Source organism: Nicotiana sylvestris, chromosome 1, assembly GCF_000393655.2.
Source record: "Nicotiana sylvestris chromosome 1, ASM39365v2, whole genome shotgun sequence".
In the NCBI taxonomy this organism is placed as follows: domain Eukaryota; kingdom Viridiplantae; phylum Streptophyta; class Magnoliopsida; order Solanales; family Solanaceae; genus Nicotiana; species Nicotiana sylvestris.
The window spans coordinates 139,587,451-139,610,375 of record NC_091057.1 but is presented as its reverse complement, the minus strand read 5'-3'; the positions used below and the strand labels follow the sequence as shown (position 1 = coordinate 139,610,375).

Below are 22,925 nucleotides of genomic sequence, written 5' to 3'. Positions count from 1 at the left end.
TTTCTCCACATTTATAGCATGCATTTTCTGCATTTGGTGCTTGCACCGCTTCATGCTTTTGTTCCTTCCTTTTCCACTGCTGGTGGTGAGGAGTGTTCTTTGGTGCATTATTATTACCATGATTAGAGTTTCTTTCCCGACCACGACCATGACCACGACTGGGGCCACGACCTTTTCCACGTTTAGCCTGGTGGAAGTTCGTCTCATTCACTTCAGGGAATGGACAAGAACCAGTAGGTCGACTTTCGTGATTTTTCATTAGTAGCCCATTATGTTGCTCGGCTATAAGAAGATGTGAGATAAGTTCAGAATACTTTTTAAATCCCATCTCTCGATATTGCTGCTGCAGGAGCATATTCGAGGCATGAAAAGTGGTGAAAGTTTTCTCCAACATATCATGATCAGTAATATTATCACCACATAACTTCAATTGGGAAATAATTCTGAACATAGCAGAATTATACTCACTGATAGATTTAAAATCTTGTAGCCTTAGATGAGTCCAATCATATCGTGCCTGTGGAAGAACGACCATCTTCAGGTGGTCATATCTATCTTTCAAATTATTCCACAGTATGACTGGATCTTTAACAGTAAGATATTCCATTTTCAAGCCCTCATCAAGGTGATGGCGTAGGAATATCATTGCTTTGGCACGGTCTTGGTTTGATGCCTGATTTTTGTCTTTGATGGTGTCTGCCAGACCCATCGCATCAAGATGAATTTCAGCATCAAGCACCCAAGACATGTAGCTTTTGCCCGATATATCCAGGGCTACAAATTCAAGTTTAGAAAGATTTGACATTATTTAGGAAAAGAAAGTTCTTACCTCAGATACTTTCAAAATATTTGCTCGAGATGGCAGAGTCTCGTGCTGATAACGTGTTATAAAATAAAGACTATAAAGTAAAGACAAGTATAGAGAGAAACTGATATATTATTCGAATTCAAACTGATGTACATAATGAACTGAAATCTCTTCTATTTATAGAAGAAAGGAAGTTGCTGTGTAAGCTGCTACTACAAGCTGCTACTGCAAGTTGCTATGTAAGCTGCTACTGCAAGCTGCTGTGTAAGCTGCTACTATACCAAATGTGGATAATCTTCTACTGAGAGCACTGTTTATCCATAACGGAATACTGAATGGATAAGCTTATTATACCCGATATGGATAATCTTCTACCTAGGGTAATGTTTATCCATAATCGGGTACCGAAGTGATTTTCAATAGAGTACTAAATAGATAAATATATTTACGGTGGAGTCCCATATGGATAAGCTTCTTCCGTAAGATTATTTACAATGGAGTACTAAATGAACATCCACAATATAATATATTTATAACAAATCTATATTTTTAGTAATTTATCTACTAATTTTTTAGTAATTTCGAGCTTAATCGGATCTAGTTGATCTCAATTATTCTCACAGGCAGTGAAGTTATACTCCATTCCATAAACACGAAAACGCGTTAATACTTCTCATCAAAAAGCGAGTCTTGATCTTCAACTCCAATAATAATCTGGAATGGCATGGCCTTCAATTTCTCCTACTTCAACACCACTCTAACCTCACTGTTCCTCCTCACCATTCTCCTCTTCTTCTTCATCGTCCAATATTCCCCAAATCCTATTCCCAAATCTCCCCACAGGTCCCTCTTCAATGTCCAAAAATCAAATCCTTCTCCCTGCAATTTCACTGACTCCAATGGAATCTTTAACTACTTTTCCTTCCACTATTGTCTCTTCCAAGAAAACCCATTTTTATCCATCCCTTTTTTCACCTTTTGTGTATTTCTACAGTTCTACATCCTCATTAAAACTGCTCAAGATTACTTTTCTGTTGTGGTTACTAAGCTTTCTTCCCATCTTAGGTTGTCACCTTCAATGGGTGCAGTGACCCTTTTGGCTTTAGGAAATGGTGCCCCTGATGTTTTTGCATCTGTGGCTGCAGTTAGGGGAGGCCAAGCAAGAACTGGTTTTGGTGCTATTCTTTCAGCAGGGACTTTTGTCTCTGCTTTTGTGGTTGGGTTTGTGGCGATTTACGCAGCGCCTTTTCCTGTTGATCCTGCTCCTTTTGTGAGGGATGTGATGTTTTATTTAACTGCTGCTTTGTTCCTTTTTTATGTGTACTTAAGTGCTGAGATTTTCCTATGGCAAGCTATTGGGTTTGTTGGGTTTTATCTATTTTTTGTTGGGTTTGTGTTTTATATGGACTTTGGGATGGGTGGTGAGAAAGGGAAGGGTGCTAAGTCTGGAGGTGAGGTTGGTTTGGTTAGAAATGATGAAGTTCATGTAGGGGTTATTGAGTTGGATTCTGAAAAAGGCAAAGTTTTGGGAACTTTAGAAGATGGAAAGAAGCAAACTACTGGGTCTTGGCAAGTTATCGAAAAGGTATATTCTAAATTTTGCCAGCTTACACATATGGCGATTTCATGTTTTAGTGAATTATTCATTTTACCTGGCAACTGTATTGGCATTTGATAGATGATATATTGAGCATTTTGAACCATCTTAGGGTGTAAAATTGCTTAACTTCCTGTTGTTTGTGGTCTTGCTTGTATGCTTTAATTATGAAGACACCAATTGGTATGCAATTGTTTAAGAAGGAGAAGATTGAACATTTGCTGGACCAAAAAGATACTATAAACAATAAAATAAGGAGCTGATGAGAGGGATTGGGGTCTAATAGGATTGTCGGCATTCCTCTTGTGTAGGGAACGATTTGGTTCTGTTGTGCATTGCTGTGAAATATGATTAAATCCGATTAAAGTATTGAGATCAAACTACGACCTTGTACTAGCTCCATAGGCTTGAAAGAGGATATGTTTGGTGGGTTGGAGACGAGTCTAGTGTTAATGAAAAATCCATCTTGTAGCAATGAGAAAAAAATTGGTACTCAACGATGTTTTTATGTTACTTAGTAACGTTATGATTATATGTGCTGTCTGCTAGAATTTTGAGGTTGCATTTGTGACATAGTGAAGATGATTACTGAAAATTTGCCCCACATTCTGTGCCAAAAGTCACGTTTGTCTAGATTACCTTTGTCTGAACATCATGATCTTGACAAATGATGCTGCAAAGCTAAGTTGTTGTGTCCTTCTATCTCGGCCTCAAAAGTAAACCATCTGCAAATGCTAGCATTTTCAGGTTCTGAGATTTGAGTGGGGAAATTCAGCAACGACTGTAGTCTAGAGAGTGGCAAGTTGTTGGAATTAGGGAGTTAATCTAAGTAATATGCGAGCTTCATTGCTTAATGGAAAACTTATATGAAACGCAATCAACTCTGGCTATTGATCTTGGATTTCTACCAGGCTAGGATGTAAAAACTTAGTGGATAGCGTAATAGAGCCATGATGGAATGGCTATTGGTCATTATACTAGAAATAATCAGCTAGCATTCTAATTTCCAGTTAGTCTTTATCTCCCTGCTTTTTATGATCGGCAGGTATAGATGATTTTCCTTCTCTATGTGTTTCTGGAACTTCCACTATGCATGTAAACAAGCAAACTCTTACTAGATACTTGAATGGTACTTAGAGGTTTTTGGAGTGTGTAAAGTTCCCTTTTTAGTAATTCATGCAGAGGATATATAAAGGTTGTTATTTGTTTGTTGATGCATGCTACAAGATATGCTGTGAAGAGTTAGGCATCGGGTGCTCAAATTTCCTTTGAGATTCTTTGCTTTGTTGAGTTGACAATAGATTGGCTCTTTTTAAGTTTACTTATGAGGAAGTGAAAGCAGGACTGAATGATACTTACCTTTTGAGTTATCGATAGCGAGCGCAAAGCAAAGGATTGAGTGTTTGACATCGATCTATTTGGAGTGTACTAAACCCTCCTCAGTTAGAATTGATTACTGAAAAAGATACAAGATAGACATAGTTATATTTAATGACAAAAATGAGCATATAGGCTTATCAATGACTTAACCACTCTTTTTTTTTTTTTTTTTGAAGACTTGACCACTCTTTTTTTTTTTTTGAGAAGGTAACATATTAGTATATATATAATAAATTTAGGTTACACAAAGCAGTGTAGTCCTGTATAATTACAAGGGGAGTTGAAGCCTGAGATCCTAAGTCTTAACCTATCATAAGTAATCTAAAATTTCGTAAATAGATTCAGCTTCTTGTAAGTACTCCTGTTTACACCAAAAATAAAATAGGACTAAACAATTCATCTTCAGTTTCTGAATGGAACTTCTGTTATCTTCAAAACATCTCTGGTTTCTCTCTTTCCAGATTGTCCACCAGATGCAAGCTGGGACAATCTTCCATCTCTCTTTGTGCCCTGAAAGGTTAACATCTCTGTTCCAACAAGCTAGGACTTCCTGGATTCTCCTTGGCATGGTCCACCTGATTCCCCTCAAATTAATGAATATCTTCCATAATTGATCTGTCATTCTACAATGTAAAAAGAGATGATTGATTGTCTCGGCCTCTTCACCACATAAATAACATCTGGAACATAACTGAAAACCCCTCTTAATGAGATTGTCGTGAGTCAAAACTGCCTCTTTTGCCAATAACCATGTGAAGCATGCTACCTTGTATGGGATTTTAACTTTCCATATCATCTTCCTAGGCCAACAATCAATCTGATTGTTTGACAGGTTAAACTCCTTATATGCTGAGTTCACAAAAAAAATTCCGTGTGCATTCCTATTCCAAGACATACTATCCGCTCTGGTTGAAAGCTTCCTGAATTGTTCCAGGGTGTTATAGAACTCTGTTAGTCTGTCCACCTCCCAGTCATTCAATAGTCTTCGGAAGCTAAGATTCCATCCTGGATTGCCCCATTCTTCTCTCACGCATGCTCCCTGGTGCTGATTCAGGTTGTAAATATCTAGAAAGAGTTGTTTCAATGTCCTTTGCCCTAGCCATTTGTCATCCCAAAAGGATGTTTTCATACCATCTCCTACTTTGAAACTGGACTTATTGATGAGCATTGGCCATAAGTTTCTTATGGATTTCCATAGACTGACTCCATAGGTGCTATTCACAGCTTTAGTGGTCCATTTACCATCCATCCCATATTTTATCTTGATAGTATCCCTCCACAAGGACTGTTCTTCAGCAGCAAATCTCCATAGCCATTTCATCATCAGGCTTTGGTTTTGGATTCTCAAATTCTTGATTCCCAGACCACCTTCCTTCTTACTGGTTGTAAGAGTACTCCATTTTGCCAAGTGCATTTTCTTTATGTCACTATTCCCTTGCCAAAGGAAATTTCTTCTGATAGCATCCGGTTTCTTCACAACACTAATAGGAATGGGAAACAGAGACATCATATAGGTAGGCAAAGCATCAAGAACACTATTTATCAAAATCAATCTTCCACCTAGAGAGAGATATTGGTTCTTCCAATTGACTAGCTTTTTTCACACTTCTCAATCACTCCATTCCATATCCCTTTTGATTTACTCCTCGCCCCCAGTGGCATACCCAAGTAGATTGTTGGCAATACTCCTACTTTACCCCCTAAAATTGCAGCCAAATGGTGGATCTCATTGACTTCATTAACTGGATAAATGTTACTTTTACTCCAATTAATGTGTAATCCTGAAGTGGCTTCAAAGAGGATGAAACCACTCTTATACTACTACTTACCTCTCTCTTCTTCTTCTTCTTTTTCTTCTTTCTTTTTATATGTAACAGTGGGATCCAAACCACTCAAGACTCAACTATTCCACTAGGTACCGGCTAGCTCCCGCCAACACGGGTATCGAGTGATTCTGTGAGTGATTCTGTCTGCCAAGGTTTAGGTAGATGAGAAAACTCACCTAGTGGCATTTTTGTATCTGCTGGGATTTAAGCCTCGATCTCCCATGATTTTCAACCCCTTTATGGAACAGTTGCCCGTACCCTTGGGTCTTTTTAGGGTTAAGTCTCTAATGTGACACTGACCTCTACATAGGGAGATCCATATACATAAGCCAAAATGTGGAATGAACTCCATGCTTGTGCTTTTCGAGTGAAAGAAAAGGATGGAATAAGGGGCAAGCAATTGACAAATAGAAACGCATGCCTAAGAAGTTGGTACGCTATATTAAGCTATACGAATTGTGATCACTATAACATTTCTTATGATTCATATGTGATAAATGTAATATCCCACATAGAAAGGAAATTTTGATAAATGTGCTTAATGTGAAAATACGTTCTCAGCTTTCGACTTCTACGCCATGGTAGTCCAGTGTTGTTGTGTTGTGAAGTCTTTTAGGTTCTTCTTAAGATCCATGTAAATACAGACCAATTTATTTGCAAGTGTGCCATTTTTCGGTACACAAAAAATTTGTATTCCAATTTTATGAATTGTGACATTTTAACTTTTCTTTATTGACAGGTCACAGTAATCTGGAAACTTCCTGTCTCAATGCTCCTTAAACTCACTATACCACAGACTGCACCTTCTGAATGGAGTAGATTCTATCTATCTGCCAATATTGCTCTTTGTCCCCTCCTACTTCTCTTTTCCTGCAAATCTTTCGTGCCTTTAAATCATCCGATCTCTTTTCTACTCTCAGACACCCATTTTCCTCTATGGTTCATTGTATTTTGTGCTAGTTGTTCTTTGGCTATTCTTCATTTCATTGTTGAAAAGGAGGCCCCTAAAACAGAGCAAATGCCTGCAGTTGTTATAGCATTTGTGATGAGTGTATTTTGGATCTCCACTGTTGCTGGGGAGCTCCTCAACTGTCTTGCAGTTCTAGGAGTGCTCCTGAAACTGCCTGCTGCATTTCTTGGTTTAACAGTACTTGCATGGGGTAACTCAGTTGGTGATCTTGTTGCAGACGTGGCTGTTGCAAAGGCTGGCCAGCCGGCCATGGCCATGGCTGGATGTTTTGCCGGACCTATGTTCAACATGCTTTTCGGGCTTGGAACAGCTTTGGTTATACAGACAGCAGATGTATATCCAGAAGCTTATGAACTTCATTTTCACGTCAGTATCGTGGTTGCTTTTGTTTTCTTGCTGTTAAGCTTGATGGGATCTCTGCTGTTAGTAACTTGGAATAGGTTCCGGGTGCCAAGATTCTGGGGATTCTGTCTAGTAGGACTTTACATTGTTTTCATGCTAATAAGCATGGTCATTGCCAAGTTCTCTGCGTGAGTTTCAGAGAGAAAGAAGTGCTGAAAAGAGGTATAACACGTCGAGCAAGAACAGTCGATTCATCCATCACTTGTACAGAACCATGTGGGAGCTGCTAAACTCTTGAATGAGTAACTAGATTGAATATGAAGCGCCTGGCACTTATTAGCAGTGCACCTTATGTCAAAATCTGGAGAACTGGTTCTGCTTCGGTAACCTCGTTCACAAAACCAGTTAGACATCCTATTGGTTTCCATGCAAGAATATATCATTTCATTTTTTCAACGCATTGTTGAGTGGCTAATTGAGTTGGATTATGTATCCATTCATATAATGGTATACAATAGAAATTATCTGGTCAACACAAGTTTCATGTAGGCCAGTTCTTTCCTTATTCTTTTCATATGAAATTGATGTTGAATTTTGGAGAAGAATGTTTAGCTAGGACAGAAGGAACGTTTACTCTCTTGTACTTTCATTTCATCCTCGATATGTTTAACCCTTAGTCATGCAGATTGCAGAACAACATCAATAGTTTCGTATTCTTCAAAGCTTTTGCTTGTTGGAGACTGAAATTGAATAAATGAATGGTCCTTAAACCGCTATGTTGGGTTGTGTTGAGTAGCCCTCCAGTTGAGGACAAGTAACAAAATTTGCAAAATGAATGTGCTTTTGATTGAAACTGTAAGGTGGTTACATTCCATCATGTTACGAATCACAGGACAATACATCATATTAACAATACTATGGACATAAGCTAAGAGAATATGTACAGGTACTAGCCTAATAATGAACAAAGCAAAAATATACCCTATTCCATCTGTCATTTTCTTTCTGTTTTCATTACAATTCCCTCAAAAATTCCGTCAGTGCCGAAATTACCAGAAAATTGTTGAGGATCAACTGGACCTGGGAGCTTGAAAGAGATGGAGAATTGTCCTGTTGGACAAAGGTTCTGAGTTTGCATCTCGAATACTTGGGAGTACTTGCGGACAGTCCTGTCACCAGCTGTTGTCATTCCCTTGATAAATACCTTACCATCACTCTCCACTTCACTAGTAAAATCTCCTGCATTTAACCATAAATTTTGAATTAATTAGTGATGAAAAATCGCTGATGTGACCTGTGATAGCGAAACCAGAAGCATCAGTATGCAATGCAATGAAGTACTGAGAGAATCAACCAACAGAACTGTGATGAGAATGACTGCAATTTATAAGAGGATTTTGCGAATCAAATATGTTGAAGAAACCAGAAAATTGGACTTGTCACAAATTCAGGTGTCATTTATATCTGATATGATATTTATAACTTACTTTCATCTCTTTTTACTCCAGGGAGTGACACACGGAACAAGTAAGAGTCCTCGCTCTCTCCAACATCCAAGAGTCCTAGAACTGGTCCTATTTTACCCTTTGCTGCACTGCCAGTCACCGCAAATCCACTTTTAGTGGCAGCAACAATGTGACTTAGCTCCTCCTTAGAAGGGCGAGAAGGAAGGAAGACAATACTAAGCTCAAAGTCCTTAGAGCTGGTGTGCACCGATGATGGACCCGTATAACTGTCCGTCAGAGGACGGACATCTTTAAAGAGACTACCAAACGGAGTACCATTTAATTTCGTAGAGGTGTCTGGTGGTGCATCAGTAAACTGACCATCACCAGCATTCTTCCAGAGACTACTAAAAGGTGTATTATCAAACTGTCCGTTGCTATCAGGTCGAGTACTGTTGAATTGTCCGCCACAAACTTCCTTTAAGAGACTACTAAAAGATGTAGTGTCAAACTGTCCATTATTATCTGGTGGCATACCATTAAATGGTTCATCACAAGCAGCCTTCAAAAGACTAGTAAAGGAAGTATGTTCAAATTGTTCATTATCAAGTGGTATATCATTAAAAGGTTCACCACAACTAGGCGTATCCTTATATGGTAGGCTACTAGAAGCTACTGATGGATAGTGGAGGATATCTCCCGGCTTGGATACCTCCTGTTTTCCAACATTACTTAGAGCTTCATAATCAACACCGGCTTGTGACTTTGTGCAATCTTTATCCATAACAAGATGTGCTAGACCAGTGAGCTTCTTGAACCTCTTAACATCGTCTGGGTCCATATAACTGGTATCAGGGTCATTGAGGAATACAATGTTTGCAATAACATTATACACATGACAACATAAATGGGGATGCAGGCTGGGAGGAAATAGATCACAAAACCGAGGATAAGCTGCAGCTTGGCCGTGGTATAGTGTAGGAAGCATTCCGTGAAAGAACTGGTGCAACCATGGTTGTGACAGGACAACAGACCGATCTGCCTTTCTTAATGCATGATAGTAAACCCTTTCTACTTCTATGGTTCTTAGGCATGAACCAGCTAGTTCATTGGAGATGTACGGAGGTAAGCCCAGATATTTTCTTTGTAGAACAGATTTTTTGCGATATTCTCCCTGGAGATCTGGTCCAAAGTAGGCTCCAGTGATGAAGTAAAGGAGGAAAAACTGATCATCCGTCGGAACCAATCCCCAGAAGTTCTTGTCCATGCTTGATCAAAACAGTAAGAACTATGTGAATCTATACAACGGCAACTAATCTGTTTCAGATGAAATGAAGCAGAGAAAATAGTGCATTTTAGCCAACCTTTAGTTTAAAACACGATTGATAGATATGACAAATGAGGACAGTAGTTGACAGCTCATGGAATGGAATCCTCAATGAGAAGTGTAGAACCAATTCTACAGAACATTATGGGATTTCAGAAGTCTAAGTCATAGAGAACTATGTCTTACAAGCATAGGCATAGAAACAAGAGGCGAGGAGAAGTTCTCTTAGAACTGAAAAGTAAGAAACAGGTGAGCCTTTTAAGAATATATCACCAAAGCATACTTGCATTTTTTTCAAATATAGATTTACGCATCACTATTTTTTACATTCTAAATAAACCTCTTCAGAGGAATTTCATGAGCGATGAAAAAATTTAGGCTGCCTTCTTTAGTTAGTCAGTTTCCATTAACCTTCTAAATAAACTATAGAATTATTGGCTTGTCAACCTTCAGAAGCATCTCTCAATTTACCAGTGATAGAAGCTGGAAATCTTTTGCTTAGAAGAAAAATTATCATTAAATATGAAATACAGTCATTAAAGTGACAGCATCAAAGAAAAAATGAAATAGGTCAGTAATTCCAATGCAAGCACAATACTGGGTGATTACAGCTGCTGGTTTTGTGAGCTATCAACAAATATTAAATAGTTTGAGAACATCTTCCTTTACTATCTTATACTAATACTTTAAACGTGAGATAGGATTTATTAAGTAATAAATATAAACTAATGATCCATAATCAAACATGATTACTTCCATTAGTTTGATACCAGAGCAAGAGAATGAACAGAAATAACTTAAAATTGGTTGGATTTAAGCAGGTACAAACGCAAATTAAAAACAATTTTGACATTAGCAACAAATTGGCAAGTGAGAGTAGAGGTATACTATTCAAAACCCACATGCAAAAGAAAAAAGTACTGAGGTTCAGATTATGTGAATTACCAAGTATTATCTCCAGTAATTTCCACCTAGAATATAATTCCATCAAAAACTTCATCTGTCATCAATAAATGCAGTCAAATTAACAACATTACATTGATGAATCTTACATGCAAGAATGCTAAATCCATGATAGTACACACTCAAACAATCAGAGAAATTGACAAAACAAAACACCTATTCAGCTGTATACATATTTAGACAAAGACACATGACTTCATTATGTGCAGTTTGCATATACTATATGCAAAAACTACAATTCTGTTTTTTCTTGGTCTACAAAAATGAATTGATTCCATGATTTTGAGACAAGTTAAAGTGTAGAATAAAGCGTACCAATGGCTTCTCCAGTTGAGCTGCTATTTTGAATGTCTCTTTGCTAGTAATTAGGTAGAGAGCCATGAACAATTTGGCCAGCAGTCATTCCATGCAGTGCCACGCGTCAACTTAAATGGACTATTTTTCATTTTTCCATTTAGATGTTACTACATAGTCCTAACAAGTGTTGCACCCAACATTAACTATTTTGTAAGGGAACTATATATAGAAACTCACCTTCAGCAATAAAATTCTTTAGGAGTTCATGTAAAGAATAGCTTTCACAGTTCCTTGGTCTACGATTTAGTTACTCAAAAATGGTGTACAGTAACTAATAATAGATATATGGTTACATGGTAAATAATAATAATATGAGAATTAATATGTAAAAGTTATTTACTCATTTTGTCTTTTAGATATTTTCACGCACATAAAATTTATATATATATATTCTCTTATTTCACATTATATCCCATATATAGACTCTCATATAATTTATACTAACACTAGCACGATATTTGATTTCCACCAAAATAGTAAACTCTAAAAGTAATAGATAGTACCAAATCAAACGTCATATATGCTATGTGGACAGTATATTAATATTGCAAATTTTTATGTTGAAAATAAAAATATGTGTCAACAATACACTAATACCAGTTTAATATTAGGTTCTTAGCCAAAAAAAAATTATATTGGAATTGGGGTTGAATACCTTTATTAATTTTGCATGTCTAAGTTTTCACACATTACCAGTTTAAATCCAGAATGAAAGAGAAAGATTATGGTAAGTTAAGCGTTATCAATATTAATTAATCGGAAAAGGGCCTAAAATGCCCCTCTACTATATGAAATTAGACATCAAAGTCCTCCGTTAAAAGTTGGTCCCTTATCTGCCCTTGCCGTCTAAAAAAGGCTCAAAAATGTCCTTCTCCACTAACGGGAGACTCTAAAATCCACGTGGAATTACATTTGCCTATTTAAAAATTTCAATCCTAATTTAAAATGCCACATGGGTTGGAGTATTTAAATCCATGTGGCATTTTAAATTACGATTGGATTTTTTATATAGGGAAATGTAATTCCACGTGGATTTTAGAGTCTCTCGTTAGTGGAGAAGGACATTTTTTAGCCCATTTTTAGACGGCAAGGGCAGATAAGGGGCCAACTTTTAACGGAGGGCTTTGATGTCCTATTTCATATAGTAGAGGGGTATTTTAGGCCCTTTTCCGTTAATTAATTAAGGATAAATCTTACAACATGAATACTGAGAAACTTGCTTATCTATATCTATATTTATCTATATCTATATCTATACTATATTAAAAGCACGAAAGCTCTTAGCGAAATGTCGGTTCGCCTTTTTTTACCCTTTAAGTAATAAATTTTACATTAGACAAAATCGTAATTTAGTTATTTTTCTAATATTTAGAACTTTAAAACTAACTAAAATTTTAAATATTAAGTCTTTCCTTATTTGAATTATGTTAGAAGTCCTAATTTTAAGGACTTTAAAGTAGATATAGAATCATTATATTTCTTTTCCTTATATATCAACACGGCAACTTCCATGAAAATATGTTCATGTTCATTCTTCTTATCAAGGAACTTATAATTCTAACTAGATGTTTCCATATATTGTTACTATTAAAAGTAAGAGATTTTCTACCTAATTAAATATTTATTCTAATTATTAAATGTGTTTAAATATTACACAAATTTAGGGATGTACATAGGTTGGGTTGGTTCGGAATTTACAATTACCAAATCAAACTAATTGTGTCGGATTATTAAATCTAAAGATCAAACCAAACCAATAAAATTCGGGGTTTTCACTCTCGAGTTTTCTCGTTATTCGGGTTTTTTCCGGTAAAATCTTCGTAGAACAAAACATATAAATTATGCTCAAAATATTTCTTTAGTCCTAGTAAGATATAACTATATAAAGTATTTTCCAAGAAAATAATACAAAATATGAGATATGTAATGGCATTATCCTAAAATATTCAACAATAAAATTATGTAATATAAATATTGCTAGTTAAAAAACCATAATAAAAATAAATATAATCTAAGAGTACTAAGTCATGCTAAAATAAGTAGACTAATAAGGAAGTATTAAATACATGACTAAACACTAAAAATAGGTTATGCATTTTATCTAAATTATTGCAAAACAAAAAATAGATATTCAATACATTCTCATACGTAGTATTGAATTAAATGTCTTTTGTTAGCATTAGTATTGATTTAATGTTAGTTTGGGCTTTTGTTAGCACTATTTAATTTACTAATGTTAATGGCTATAAAACTTATTGGAACATACAAAAGTTCTAAGTCCAACCTTGAAATAATACCTCAAAAAATAAAATAATGAAATCTTTTAAGAAATATTTATAAATTACATCACAATAAGTATATTTATATATTAAATATATTTAAATTTCTATATATGTAATGTCGGGTTGGTTTGGTTTCGGTTTGACTTTCTTTAGTTGAAACCAAACCATACAAATTATGGTTGGATTTTTTTTTCCAATATCAAACCAACCCATAGTCGGATTTTTTTTCTCGGTTTGACTCGGATTATCGGGTTGGTGCGATTTGTCGGTTTTCTTTGTACAGACAAATTGATAACAGAATAATATATGATTTGAGTAGGAGAAAACTTTGAAATAATTTGCATCTTTTAGGAACTTATACTTTTTAGCGTGTTTCCCATCTTAATGAGTAATATTTTATAAGAAACTTACATGTCTTTTAAAAAATTGCGTTTGAGTAATAAAATAAATTGTGTCTGAAATTGTTGAATATTGATCCCATATAGCTAACTCAATAAAAGAAAAAAGTTTGTTCATGAAAGTCAGTCATTATTCAATATATACATCTTAAATTATATTCTAATCTATAATTTTATCAGTTCAATTTCACAAGTTATCATACTTTCTTTTTATTTTCAGTAAAAACACATAGTCCCGGAAGATTTAAAAAAAAATAATTTTTTTTCAAAAACTATTCTCAAATTCATTTGAGAAGACATAAACACGGTATAGACTAAATATATATTTTGATTTTATATACAACTACTTTTTGTATTCAATTATTAAAAGACAGTGCTCTATTGAATAGACTATGTTAATATTCATCATTTTTAGGAACTTACGTTTTTTTCTTTGATAAAGTTTAATAACTCAAACACATTATTTAAAAATATTTGTATAATTTTAAAAATTATATTCTTAGTGATACTAATAATTATTAAATATCCTTATTATGCTAGAACTAAAATACTAAATCACCCCAAAATGGGATTCATTTTCGTCCCAAAAAGGATTAAAAAAAAAAAACTATTGCAGTATGGTACAAAAGAAAAAGAAAATTAAATGCACAAGTCAGCACAAGCAGGTAAAAAAGTGATTTAACTGGAGCAGGCCCTCAAGTCTTAAAATCAGAAGACCCGAATTGTAGAAAGCCAGTTACGCCGAGGAGACGAAAATAAGGCAGCAACGATGCATTCCTTTGGATACAGAGCCAATGCTCTGTTAACACTGGCAATCACCATACTTGCTTTTATGTGTGGCATCGCTTCTCTCTCTGACAATTTCAATTCTCCGGCTCCTACTGCTCAAGTTCAAGTACAACCGAAAACCCTACTCGAATTCAATTTTTTTATTTTTTGGTACCGTTGTTTATTATTATTATTATTATTAGATCTGTTGTTTTTATAAAAGACCCATGTGTTTGATCACTTGATTCTTTTGTTTACATTTTTTTCTAGGTTTTGAATATTAATTGGTTCCAGAAGAAACCTGATGGTGACGACGAGGTATTTTTCTTTGCTGAAACATATGTTTTCTGATGATTTTGATAGGGGTTTTGGGGTTTTTTTGGGGCGTTATAGTTTCTGGTTAATTTTTGCTGAATCTGGCAAAGATTTAGGCGTTTAACTCTAAACTTGGTGTTTAAGATTGGTAATTGGGGCAAAGTTTTATGCTTTTAACTTTAAATTTGGTGTCTGGGATTGGGAATTGGGAATTGGGAATTGGGGCAAATACTTGTTGAAGTGTGTTTGGTTGACTTTTTCTTTTTCTAGTTCCTATTTCGAATCCATTGTATCCTTGCGTCATGATTATGGGCACTGCTGGATTCTTTGTGTAATCAGATGAAATTATATGTGACCTATATGCATTCTTGGCTAAATTAGTTGGCAATGGAAAAAACTTGAGATTTTCTGTTTTGAGGTATAAAATTGTTCAATTTATATAAATAAATAGTAACACATATAATTGTGTAAACTGCATATATTTTTCCATTATTCTAATTGTTTGCCATTCCTGTGATAACCGCACAGATATTACATCTATACTTTGTGGCTCAACCTTATTTGTCTATGTCACCTTCTTCAAACAAGCATATACCTATTCGACTTAATCTTGTCTCAGCACTAAATTTCTGATATTACCCTTATCCATTCCCAGCAGAGAGCCTAGGATGTTAATTTGAGTGCATTATCCATTTCTTGACTGGACAATCTTATGTGTTTTAGATCTGTTATAATTGAAATATCATTAAAAAACATGCTAGCATATGACATTTTATGTATTTGAAGGTATCTTCTCCTTTTATTTTTTTTGCTTTTTCTTATCGATCTAAATGAAACTGGTTGCTGCTCTCATGTTAATTCCTAGTTAACATCGTTGATTAAGTGGTTCTATGAACTTCTTAATGTTTGAAAGAAGTTTGACTTTATCATGTATACTTCTCTTTTTATGCAGATCAGTTTGACCTTAAACATATCAGCAGATTTACAATCATTGTTCACGTGGAATACTAAGCAGGTTTTTCTCTCTACCTTATTTGCACCATAATTTGGATTTTACTCTTTCATCCCTATTACTTGGGTCTGATTTTCTTATCTTCTATGTGGAGTACATATGAATGTCTGGATGTTTGGGTATGTATGCGTCTTATGTTCCACTAAGCTAATCTCTTGGACATTATATATGTACACTTTTCGTCCCTGGTCTAATATCATTGGAGTTCACTAGAGTGTAGAGGAGAGGTGGTCATTTAGTTGTTGATGCCACAGCTAACACTTGGAATTTTAGGATGTGAAATTGGAAAGTAGAATGTAATACAGAAATTTACCAGGCTATTGGTTACCTATAGCAATGTCAGATAGTAAAATCTATGCCTGTGAGAATGCTGGTTTTATTCACTTTCTTCCTTTTCCATTTTCTTTGGGACCAAATTTACAGTTGGAGGACATGATTTAGAGTGTCTTACAGCTTCACTATACCATTTATTGAAATTCTGTCAAGCATGAACCTAGCATGTGTAACAAGAGACGGGAATAATTCAAAAAGAACAAGACTCGCGTGCTCTGGGGTTCTGGTGTATGACAAGGTTTTTTTATATGACTGCAATAAGCTTACCAGATGTTCGAATTCAAATTTTATGGTTTTTAACTTCGGCCTCTTAAGATATATTTTGTATTGATCGGTCAGATTGCCTGTAAGTAGAGATTTCCTTTACACTTTGAGCGAGTATACAACTCTAATTATGCCAAAATTTGCAGGTATTTGTATTTTTGGCAGCTGAGTATGAAACTCCAAAGAATGCTCTAAATCAGGTCTATCTTTCATTGGTTTAGAACTGCATATATGTTTAATAGCTTCCTTGTATTATATTTATTGTTTGATAGTTATTTGAGGTTTGTGTCATTGTTTAATAAATGTACTGCAACTGAAAGTAAGTCTTAGCAGTAATTCAGTATGTATCAACGTGTCAGTCCTTTGCTTCTCCTTGTGAAAAAGGAATACAGTCCTGTACTTCTTTGTCAGTGATGGGATTTTCCTGTAAGTATGAGTATATGCTTAGCGAACCTAAGAGTGTGGCCTAATGTGGGTTAAGAATTATGAGGTCTCGGGTTCAAATCCAACGGGGCAAAAAATACTTGGCAAATTCTTCCCATCTGTCCAAAGTCTTGGTGGACAGAGTTACCTGGTACCTGTGCTGGTGGAAAGTAGCAGTAGGTATTAGTCGAGGTATGGACAAGCTGGACTGGATACCACGGTTAATAAAAAAGAGAGTATCTGCTTAGTGATACCTCTTGGGACTGTCTTCTCCTACTTGGGTGAGCAGGCTGTAGAAGCCCCAACAATACTGCAATCCCGAAATCTTTTAGGGACCTGCTTGAGAATTTGTTTTGTATCTTGTTTACCTACCAGATTAGAGTTTAGTTTAAATTCCTTCAACTGATCTGATAGCTTTACAAACAGATATCTCTGTGGGATGGTATTATCCCCAGTAAGGAGCATGCAAAATTTTTGATTCACACCACAAACAAGTATCGCTTCGTTGATCAGGTTAGTTTCAGAAGTATTTTGCTTTATTCTGTTTTCTTGGTCTTCTCATGGTATTCATAAGTACCTTATTCCTTGTTATAGGGAAGCAACCTCCGTGGTAAAGATTTTAATCTAACGCTTCATTGGCACGTTATGCCAAAGACCGGAAAAATGTCTGCAAACAAACTTGTGATGACTGGTTACCGCTTGCCAGAGACATACAGATGATGGAAGTTTTTTCTTTGTGCAATTTATCTGTAACTTTAGCCTCCACTGACAGAAAGGGAAAAAGGTGCTTAAACGAGATGAATTGGATAATTTTGTAGCGGATAATGTCACAGAGCTATTTATTGGCTTCAAATTCATTCACATATTGGAACTCTAGACCTTTAATATCGGCCGTTCTTTTATGATTGTTTTGATCGACTAAAACCTCAATTATTGCCTTTCCTCTGCTGGTCGGAGAACCTTAATAGGTATTTGGACAATATTAAAAGAAAAGGTGCTTGAAGTTAAAACTGAAAAGAAGTTGGTGGAAGAAGATAGCTTTTAGTGAAGTTTCCAACTGCAGGTAATTTTATGTGGGGAGGCTTCAGCAGTAAAAAGTATAGTAAACACTGAAAAGGTTTTCACTTCGCGAAAATGGAAAGGGATAAATCAAACAAATGGAATTTTATTGTTGTTATCGGAGTATTTCCCCACTGACGCCCTTTTCCCCAATTCTTTAAAACAGTATCTTAAGGATTACTTTCAATGTCTACATTTGCTATTTATTTGTCATCGATGAATACAGCTGTTTTTTAGCAAGCTTGTTCTTATTATGAATCAACTACATCAAAAATTAACTATTGTTTCGTTTTGATGTAGATTTAAGTGGATGTAAAATCTACCTACTCATGCATATGTGCTTACTATCAGAATGCAGAAGATAATAATTGTATTGCAAAAATTTAAGTTAGCCTTTTGCACTTCTTATTGAGCTATCTGCATCTTTAAGTTGCACTGTGTGAATAAGAATATTTAAAGACAAATATACCATTATTAAGCCAGCGGTCTTTATTAGATCGAAGAACAAAACCATTACTGGAAGATTTGTGAAGGAAGGGACCAATTTGGTCGTTGTGTGGCGATGTGGAGCTGACCAGGAAGGCAGTGGCAGATCCAGAGTGGAAGATACTTGTTCATTCAAATATAAACTTTAAATCCTGGATCTTCATTCAAAGATTTGTGTGGCGATTTTGTGATAAGTTATGATCAATCAAATGGAGGTCATTGAGCTAGCTACTACTAGATAATTGAAGCCACAAACAAATAGACAATGACAACACTTTGCGGGATATGTGGAAATCCTTGTAAAACGACTGACAAACTGAAGTTTATCATCAATACCATGTGTCTTAAAACCTCGAACACACAGAAATTGTCTTGTTCTCTTTAAATACGACAGTCCAAAGAGAGCATGATCATGTTAAAAACCTACATGCCAAACTGAGTTTGTTGACAGGAAAACCATGTTTAACGTCATTGAAATAGCTCTCAAACAAGAAAGAAAGACAACAGTCTGGCGTGCATCATCACATGAAAAATGACAAAACAGCTCAAATATTGTCTCTATCCTTAACTATAGATAAAGCCCTAGCTAAACTACAGACCTTTCCCACACTATAAATGTGTGTACTCGCTCTTGTTCATCAATACTAAAAGGTAGTAACAAAAAGTTCTCTTCTATTCTATCTAAGTATGGCCTCATCAATCTTTCACTTTCTTCTTACTTTCTTAGCTCTCTCAAATCTTGTTTTTCTATCACAATCAGAAGTTACTAGTACTAGAGCCCCCTTCAAACCTAATGGTCTTGTTTTGCCAGTGTATAAGGATTCTGCCACAGGTCTTCACATAGCTAACATCACTAAAAGAATTCCTCAGCGATCACTCCCATTTCTCATTGACTTGAATGGCAGGTTCTTGTGGGTAAATTGTGAAACAAACTATCTTTCGAACACCTATTTTGCTCCCTTTTGTCGCTCAACTCAATGTTCTCGCGCTGGTGTTCATACTTGCAACAAATGTTTCTCTCCTTCACCTAGACCTGGTTGTCATAACAACACTTGTGCTGTTACAACAACAAACCCTTTAACTCTCCAAACTGCCATTAGCGAAATCGCTCAAGATTCTCTCTCAATTCAGTCTATTAGTACTACTCAAGGTTCAAATACTGGTCCTTTAGTTACTATCCGTCATTTTCTCTTTGCTTGCTCGCCTTCATCTTTGTTACAAGGTCCTTTACCTAGAAATGTTCAAGGAGTAGCTGGATTAGGCCATGATTCAGTCTCTCTCCCAATTCAACTTGCTTCTCATTTCGGACTACCTCGTCAATTTGCCTTGTGCTTACCCTCTTCCTCACAGAAAAATGGTGCAATATTTTTCGGGACTAGTGGATCATATGAAACGCAACCAGGACTAGATGTGTCACGAAATTTAACCTACACACCGCTAATCATTGGTGCACAAGGCGAATATTTCATCCCAGTGAGATCGATAAAGGTAAATAACAAGCTTGTACCAATGAACCGTTCATCTTTAATTACAACGAGGAGTCGAAATTTTGGTGGTGCAAAGATTAGTACTATAAGGCCATACACAGTTCTTGAGCACAACATTTTCGCTGTTTTCACTCAATTTTTCGCCAACCAACTCTCAGGGGTTTCTCGAGTGAATCCAATATCACCATTCGGACTGTGTTTCAATTCAAACAACTTAACAAGCACCAATGTTCCAAACATTGATTTTGTCATGCAAAATAGGAATGTTACGTGGACGATTACTAGGGCAAATTCAATGGTACAAGCACGACCTGGTGTGTCTTGCTTGGCTTTTGTTGATGGAGGAGAAAACCCAAAGAATCCAATAGTGATAGGGGTACATCAATTAGAAGATAACTTTGTTCAGTTTGATCTTGTGAGGTCCAGATTGGGTTTTAGTTCTTCCTTACTGTCACGTAACACTAGTTGTTCTAACTTCAACTTCACGACATCCACCTCCTTCGTTGATGATATGGAGTGAATTATGATCTGAAGATTTTCCTATTAAGGGTTTCAAATATATGTATGAGTCTGTATGTTTTTTTTTTCCCCCTAATGTTCATGTACTAGTTATTTCTCCTTTTTCTGTACTTTCTCCAAACCAAGCATAGGGTAGTTAAGGTCTATGTAATATATGTACGTACTTTTAGTTTAAGTAAATTAATATCTTTTGTTGTTGTTCCCTCTTAAGATGCAAGTGTGGTTTTGATGCAAGGAGCGTTTGATTTCAATTTCTTTCGCTAACTAATTAACTCATTAATTAGAATCCTCTCTTATTGATGAAATCCAAGATCTAATCTGAGTTGGTGAGCTGAAAATGAAGAAGAAGCGGTTACACTTATGGAGAAGAAAAGAGTTCCTTCATTTTCTATTAATCTGGTTACAAACACTGTACACTACCCGTGTACATATACTAACAAGTTAGCTACTAACTACCTACTTAACGAACTAACCTTCTACTAACTTAACTTAGCTGACATCCAGCTGTATATTCCACTAACTATAAACCTAACACTTCAACATCCTCCCTCAAGCTGAATGTTGAAACAGGTCTTTTAACTTCAGCTTGGACGGTAGATAGTCGTGTTGCACTTTCCTAAGTCTTTTAGTCAGTAAATCATCTTGTTGTTCCTTGGTAGGTACGTGATGAGGCTTAATCAGTCCTTGTACATTTTTTCCCTCACAAGGTGACAATTGATATCAATATGTTTGATCTTTCATGGAATATAGGATTAGCTGCAATCTGAATTGCAGCTTTGCTATCACAGTGTAAGTCTATAGGCAAGGACAACTTAACTCCTAGTTCTGAAAACAATCCTGTAAGCCAAGTTAGCTCTGCAATTGTTGAAGCCATACTCTTACATTCTACTTCTTCTGAGCTCCTGACCACTGTCTCCTGTTTCTTGAATTTCCAGGATATTAGTACATCACCAAATATGACCACATATCCTGTAACAAATCTTCTAGTTTGTAAATTTCCACCCCAATCCGAGCCACAATAGGCTTCAAGTCTTCCTGAGTCTTCTGAGGGCATCAACAGACCAAGACCTGGAGCAGTCTTGATGTATCTAACTACACTTAAAGCAACATCTATATGAGGCTACTTTGGTTTGTGCATAAATTGGTTGAGCACCTGCACTACATATGAGATATCAATTCTAGCCATAGTGAGATATAAAAGCCTGGCAATCAATCTCTAATAAGGTCCAGCATTTTCTAATTCGTTATCCTTTTGCATTAGCTGCATTAGAAGAGTCTTTTTTCATAAAAGTGTCAAACTCAGCAGAAGTAATCCTTGAACTGGTCTCCAAGGGTGTACCAACAGGTTTGGCACCACCAAGCCCTGACTCTGCAATCAACTCCAAAACATACTTTCTTTGACTCATAAATATCTCTTGCTTTGATCTGGAAAACTCTATCCCCAGAAAGAACTTAAGTTCACCTAGATCCTTAAAACACAGCTGGAACAGCTCTAGGAACAAACTTGTCTAATCTTCTCACATCAGTAACATAGCCTAGACAGCCAAACACTCTCATATAGTCCAAAGAAGGAACATGACCAATTAAAGCTTCAAAGGAGACTTGTCTTGAAGGACTGTCGAGGTTAGCCTATTGATGATAGATACAACAGTGGTGACTCATTCACCCTAGAATTTGAGAGGTACAGAAGCTTGAAACCTTAGTGATCTAGCCAATTCCAGAATATAACTGTGCTTTTTCTCAGTTACTCTATTCTGTTGTAGAGTATATATACAAGAACTCTGGTGAATGATTCCTTTAGTCTGCAGCAACTCAGCTACTTGAGAGTTGAGAATTCACTAACATTATCTGATGTAAAGACTTTCACAAAAGCTGAATAAACATTTTGAATCATAGAAATAAAGGATCTAAGAATAACAACCACTTCTGACTTGGTAGGCAACATAAATAACCAAGTATGTCAAGAGTAGTCATCTACAAAAGTTAAAAAATAATTATTCCCATTATAACTAGGAACTTGTTTACCGTGAAAATGGTAATAACAATTAAATTTAATTTAGTGGTTCTAAAAATACATAATCTATTTTTATGCTAGTTGTTAGGCAGTTGATGCTATGTGAAAGACTTAGAAATGAAATAAGAGCTTAAAAACGAGATATTGATCAAACCGAATCGCTATCAATTGGGGCCTCGAGCTTGCCAATTCGAGGGCCTCGAGGTCGAGTCCGAATCTCAGTTGGGAGCTATCGAGGATGGGGAATAACAATTATAAACAAAGAAATGACGGCTCTGTATGGCTAGTAATAAGCAATAAATGAAGAACAATAGATAGAACACAATAAATATGATCATTAAAAGAGATAACGAGACCAAGAGAATGTGTTAGAGAGCATAGAGAATGTTCTAGTATTTTTGGTATGAAGCAACAAATGTTTACAAAATGATAAAGATCCCCTTTATATAAGAGGGGGAATCCTAAATAGTACAAGTGCATTTATTATAAAGATATGGAGATGAGACACCTAGTTAATGCCACGATATGGGCTCAGACTAGCCTGACAGAT

At 35.9% G+C, this 22,925-nt stretch overlaps 4 protein-coding genes across 4 annotated transcripts; 3 read left to right on the top strand and 1 right to left on the bottom strand.

The window, feature by feature from the left end:
• Positions 1–1,442: 1,442 nt before the first annotated feature.
• Positions 1,443–7,607, top strand: LOC104220255 (cation/calcium exchanger 5). The gene is made up of 2 exons (XM_009771087.2): positions 1,443–2,393; positions 6,351–7,607. Exons 1-2 carry the CDS (start codon positions 1,533–1,535, stop codon positions 7,113–7,115), a joined length of 1,626 nt encoding a protein of 541 aa, XP_009769389.1. The 5' UTR covers positions 1,443–1,532; the 3' UTR covers positions 7,116–7,607.
• Positions 7,608–7,739: 132 nt separating this feature from the next.
• LOC104220254 (increased DNA methylation 2-like) lies at positions 7,740–9,645 on the bottom strand. Its single transcript, XM_009771085.2, has 2 exons — positions 8,411–9,645; positions 7,740–8,162 (listed from the first exon to the last, which is right to left on the bottom strand). The coding sequence occupies exons 1-2, from the start codon at positions 9,633–9,635 to the stop codon at positions 7,918–7,920; spliced, it is 1,470 nt and encodes a 489-aa protein (XP_009769387.1). The 5' UTR covers positions 9,636–9,645; the 3' UTR covers positions 7,740–7,917.
• A 4,704-nt stretch (positions 9,646–14,349) lies between these two features.
• Positions 14,350–17,697, top strand: LOC104220257 (signal peptidase complex subunit 3B). The gene is made up of 6 exons (XM_009771088.2): positions 14,350–14,590; positions 14,734–14,781; positions 15,731–15,793; positions 16,534–16,587; positions 17,237–17,323; positions 17,405–17,697. Exons 1-6 carry the CDS (start codon positions 14,465–14,467, stop codon positions 17,528–17,530), a joined length of 504 nt encoding a protein of 167 aa, XP_009769390.1. The 5' UTR covers positions 14,350–14,464; the 3' UTR covers positions 17,531–17,697.
• Positions 17,698–19,019: 1,322 nt separating this feature from the next.
• Positions 19,020–20,552, top strand: LOC104220258 (gamma conglutin 1-like). The gene has a single exon (XM_009771089.2). It carries the CDS (start codon positions 19,043–19,045, stop codon positions 20,360–20,362), a length of 1,320 nt encoding a protein of 439 aa, XP_009769391.1. The 5' UTR covers positions 19,020–19,042; the 3' UTR covers positions 20,363–20,552.
• The last annotated feature ends 2,373 nt before the right edge of the window (positions 20,553–22,925 follow it).